The sequence below is a fragment of the Vigna umbellata genome, chromosome 5 (assembly GCF_029865625.1).
Source record: "Vigna umbellata cultivar VRB3 chromosome 5, Vumbellata_1.0, whole genome shotgun sequence".
Classification (NCBI taxonomy): domain Eukaryota; kingdom Viridiplantae; phylum Streptophyta; class Magnoliopsida; order Fabales; family Fabaceae; genus Vigna; species Vigna umbellata.
In genome coordinates, this window is record NC_142169.1 from 20,975,591 (window position 1) to 20,981,449 (window position 5,859).

General features: G+C 34.1%; 1 protein-coding gene across 1 annotated transcript; it reads right to left on the reverse strand.

The window, feature by feature from the left end:
- Positions 1-250: 250 nt before the first annotated feature.
- On the reverse strand, positions 251-1,636 carry LOC124823670 (F-box protein At2g32560-like). The gene is made up of 5 exons (XM_047295924.2): positions 1,202-1,636; positions 1,053-1,114; positions 814-983; positions 578-652; positions 251-444 (listed from the first exon to the last, which is right to left on the reverse strand). Exons 1-5 carry the CDS (start codon positions 1,634-1,636, stop codon positions 251-253), a joined length of 936 nt encoding a protein of 311 aa, XP_047151880.2.
- Between the last annotated feature and the right edge of the window lie 4,223 nt (positions 1,637-5,859).

Consider the following 5,859-nt stretch of genomic DNA (forward strand, 5'->3'; position numbering starts at 1 on the left):
TCAAATATTAAAAGTACAAAAGTTAGTATTATATATGGAGAACTACTTTTTTAAAATAAAGAAGTCGTGCTTTTCAAAATATATTAGTTAATTTTGTAATTTTTGACTATTTACTTAATTTTATAGTTTTTCTACAATTTGCTTTCTTTGACAAATTATACTAAAAGAAGTTTTCCTGTTATAACATGTATTCTTCCCTGTGGAAGGGAGTGAAAAAATGTTATTAAACTGTGCAAAGTTGTAGTGTGGGTTAAGGAATGTATACAGGAGTTTGATTATAGAGTGGCAAGAGCTTCTCCCATCTTTGGATCTCCTCACTCTGAAGCTTTCTAATTCCTCCATAGCATCCTGTTGCTTCTTCATATTCTTTCTCATTTCTTAGAAGCTTTACTCGTCCCATGCTTGATCCCTCATTGTATTGCTTGAACTCCAATACTAAAGTATCTGAATGCATCCCAGGATCAAACAAACATATATAATTTGAATAAATAATTATCCCATTTGGAATAATCAACCATGTTGAACATGATAGCTGATAACTTATGCAAGCCATTAGTCATGCAAAATGATTTCTCACCTGAGTAACCACAGCGACAGAAGTTCTGGTTTTCATTACATGATTCCATGTGACCAACAACAGCATACCACCAATCTGCATTGTTTTAAATTCAAAATATGTTGAAGAAGCGTAATTCTAACTCAATCATACAAATTTATATATTAGGTTAAAGCTTACATTTACTTATGGATACTACTGCAACACTTTATTTTATCAGTTGACGTGAGATCTATATCAATAAATAGTAAACCTACCATAAGAAATTTCTCTTGATCTCTTTTGGATCTCAATGTGATCTCCTGGTTTTAAGTCTTCCAAACAATCAGAGACGTAGCGAACACATGGAGGGGTATCAGTTGGGGGAGCCCTAAGGATTTCCCATTGGATTCTGTTCCCCATTGCATGCCAACCACCATTTTGTTCTCTGCAAAAACTTTGCCTTATATCATACTTAAACTAAACATGAATAAACATAAATATCCTTCCACTCTACCTTGCTTCAAAGTTATCAGTTTTGGAATCATATCCAACCAAGGTATCACGAACAAATCCTCCCTGTCAAACAAGAAACATAAAATATCATTTCATGTTGGTTAAAATTGAAAATATAAAACATATATGCTAATATTAGAAAGGGTTTACCCTGTAGATTTGAGCTGGAAACCAGAATTTTCCATTCTCTAGACAGAAATACAAGACCATCTTAAAGCTATTTCTGAATGAGCTATTGAGACGGCTACAATCTTCTAGATATGATCTGAGGTGTAACACAGGCCAAGTACCACTGAAAGATCCCAATGATCCGTTATGGTTGTTCTGTTGATTCGATTGGTTGTTTCTTTTCTCCTTAGCAGTAGTGATGTGCCATTGCCACTCCTTGTAAGCAACATCACCAAATATTCCACCCCATTTCTGCTTTAAGTGCACTTCCCACAGAGGATCACTTCGACATCTATCCCTTAAACAAGTACACACTTCAGACATAATAACGAGTTCCACTGGTGAAAGGAGCTTTAGAACGAAATCCAGTATGGGTTCTGGCAAATTCAACAGAGAAAAATGGCCACTGGGTTCCATCTTCTCCATGTCACGTTAGTTTTTTCAGTAAGGTAAAAGGGTGTTAGACACAAAAGCTGTTGTGTACTTCCTTAAGAATTGTAAAATCAAATATTGACAAGGAATTTGCAAACCTTTGCTTTCGTTTGCCTCTATCTTCTGACATTAAAGAGACATTTCCTAATTGCTTTCGTGATGATCATTATGTCAAATGTTTCTCACCGAACAATGAACATGCCGTGCCGGCTATTCCTAAGCGTGGCATGTCGTATTCAAAGCTAAGCGTTAATATTAGGATAATTGTAGTTACTTCAGAGAGAGAATATTCAAACCGAGTTGCTTGTCCTTGTTCAATTGTAGCCTGTAAGTAAAATAAATAGTCATGGATAGCCATAATGCATTTGGTTTTTGTTTCTTTGTTTTCTACTTTGTTTTTAGTAGATTAAGTTTGGAAATCCATGATGAAATAATCATTTTCTTAACAATAAAAGAAAACTCAACACATACGGCCAAGTGTCATATTTAAAATTAATATATAACTATAGTATTGGTTTGTTTGTGCAATATACAATATGACTATTTATTTTATATAAGCCTATGAAATTATAATTATAAAAAAATATATAAATAATTTTTACAATATGATTGTAACATCCCAAAAATACAGTATAAACTATATAATAGAATAATTACATTTAATAATAATTCAGATCAGTCTTACATTTAGAAGAGCGTACGTTTATGGCCGAACGGCCTTACAGACAGAGTTACAAACTTAAACTGTACAGCGGTACAAAACTAACCGAACGGTTTACAAAATAATATACCGATCAGTCATACATAACAAAAGGGGAAGGTGATCGAACGACCACCTCACTACAAAAACTAACTACTGACCGAACGTTCTACTGTTCGGTCTTAACTTCAACCTCGACCAAATTTTCTTCTTCCAACAGCTCGTCCCCTTCTACTCACATCCACACGGATGATCATTACAACGACAAGATGAACGTACAAAACAAGATAAGACAGGAAATACAGGGTAAACTTATGTAATTTAATTCACGCATAAACATACATTTTAAACAATTCAACATACAATGTAAATTTCAACATACGTATCATACAAAACCTATTTCTAGACTGACTGTCCGGACTGTATGAAATCTGTGTAGCTACAAGCGTTCGTGCACCCGGGTGATGTAGTAACTGGGATGCCCTCAACAGTGTCACCCGAGGTTAGTCCTATCTGTCCAAAGTACCCCTAAGGACTAGGACCTCCTGTCGTTCCCACACATGACCTACCCTCTTCTACGTGAAGACAAGTACTCACGGAACATCAGGATGAACAACCAGCTTAGCATGCCCACAGTCATACTTTACAAATTCCAATATTCATACATGACTCGTTCCTCCCCGGAACGCTCGTCCATAATCCACAACATTTCCATATCACATTTTCTTCATCTTTCATTAATAAGTATCTCATTTAACCACCTCGCACAAAGATTCATACGAATTCTAAATAACGAACGTTCTAAATGAACTCAGAACGAGACCGAACACGTAGAGCGAGATCGCGAGATCTCAAATTTCGGAATAGATTAAGAACAAGGGGTTGATATCGGGTTGAAAAAGATAACGAACACTATCACATATTCCAAGAAACGAATAGAACGAACGTCCATTACAACACTGAGCCAATTAGATGAACTGACTCTTGAGAATTCCATCTGAACATCAAAAAGACCAGAACAAGAACGAAGACTCCAGAATGAAACCAATGAATAAGGATACTTCAAGGCATTCAAAACTAATACTTAGAATGATTCACATGAAGAAACTGAACACTTGTGAATACTCAGTTTAATTGAGTTTAGTATCAAGAAATCCAAATGCCAATCAGAGACTGAACACTATAGTGAGCGAACCCTAGAGGGCTTGAACGAACGCTCTTATTATGAAGTTTAGCTTAAGAAGCTAGAACGAGTGCCTGGTGTAAGACCAAACACTTGCTTAGGACGAACACTTAGTATAAGACTTAGTGCTACTAAATTTAAAGAGAAGAGGTTTGATAAATATAGTAAAATAATATTGGAGTAGTGTTTAAGAATAACTAAAATATACAAATACGTACAGAGATATATATACTTAAGCTTATCACGGAATACCAAGACGTAACTATACTTGGCCGAACGCCAAAACATAGTATTACAACACGAAGACGCTCGTCCTTAACTAGGATTCTTCCCAAATGAAAGAATCCAATTCTAACCAATTTCACTTAGAAAACCGAACGGTCAAAGACCGTTCAGTAACGAACGTACACTTTCATAAGGGAATTTCACACTTAGGAATCATTTATCTCAATTCAATTTCTCAACATTTAACTACATAAGTTCATACATCTATATCATATCAATTTCATATATTTTGTACATCGGAACATAGCACAACCATATTTCATTTCCAATCATCAAATCAACGAACGTTCATACAACACAGTAAACATACAGATTAAATTAAATAAGCTTCCCTTACCTCTGAGCGTGAACGAACGTTCCTAGAGGCAAAATACAGTTCACCACTACCAGTTCTTCTACCCTCAATGCTTGACAATTTTTCCAACTAAACCAAGTAAAACCAAAACACTCTCAGAACTCCTCATTTGAAGAATGGTGATCAACACCTGAAACCAGAACTGGGTTTGCATGTCTAGGAAAACGAACGGTTGGTGAAGAGAAGGACTTACCAGGTCAGCTTCACAAACCGAACGGTTTAACTGGAAGCTCTTGACGTCGGGAGTGCTTCTACGGTGTCTGAATGGAGATCGGAGAAGAGAAAGGGTGAGTTTCCTTAGAGAGAAGATGAAGGAGATGTAGTGAGAAGGAGGAGAAAAAGAGATTTTTCAGAATCTGGGAAGAAGGGTGCATGCAGAGAGTGAGACAAAAATTTTCAAAAAAATCAGTTTTGCTTCCCTCGTCAAAACGAGCGTACGCTCATCTGTTGACACCTGTCTTCCACTATCTGATTTCCAGATCCTCGTTGCTTGACACCTAACGTCCGTTCAGAGGGGTTTTGGGTGCGGTTTTAATGGTTCTGACAATGATTATGTAATTTTTATTTATTTTATAGATAATTTTTATTTATTTAATTTTAAAAAATAGTTAAATTAAAAAAATAAAAAATATATATAGTCAAATTTAAAAAGAATCATTTAAAAAGTAAAATTAGAAAACTACGTGAACATAAAAGAAAAAAAGAAATCCTCTTTATATAATAGTATAAAAAATATAAATAAAATTACAATAACTAAATACTTTGATATATAACTATATAATAATAAAATTGATTATAAAGAAACTCAACATATAAATTATACTTTAGATCTCATATTTTCAATTATTGATAATTTATTTCAAAATATTAAATTTTAATTTAATTTTTTTGAAAAGGATAAACAAAAGAGACCTGATGTTAAAAAATCTTAAAGATTAATTACTTTCATTGAAAAAAAAATCGTAAAAATATTCCTTCAGAGAACAACAATAAAAATATTTTCATTTCATATTATTCCAATTTAATTATACATTGAAAGAGAAATATGACACTTAAACAATTTTAAGTTCAACCACAACATGAGCATTTAATTTTATTTTTAAAGTAAAAGGTTGTGTATATAATTTCTTACATGTTTTCAACTGGAAAAAGTTACGTTGGGAAACTAGTTAGCTATAGTTTGTAAGATTCGTAGTGCCAAAAACAACCTACTGACTTGTCTGTTTCAATACCAGATTCCAACTTTTTCTCATACAATATTAAGAGCTCTAATATATGTACACTAGGACTTACACTAAATCAATTATATTTTCGAAAAACTAATAATATATAAACTGCAAGAAATGCTATATAACTTTTTTATGTAATAATTTGATTTTTACATGGTGACCAACCAGTCCCCAAATCTAAACCGTTAGGGAACAGCCTTTGCAACAGCAAACCAAAAATAGGTTAAGATTTGACGTAATAAAGGATGTGTCATGAACGTTCAACAGCAATTTTGGCTGGAGTTGGTTGATATTGATAAGCCTTTTGCCACCTTGTAGTAAAAGCTCCTTATTTTTTTGGCCCACACGCAGCGTCTTGAATTCTAATTCTGATCCAAGTTTCCATTTTCTTCTCACAATATTTGCTTTGGCATATATTCTCCTCCTAGCCGATCGATCCCTGGTGTATCGCAAGGC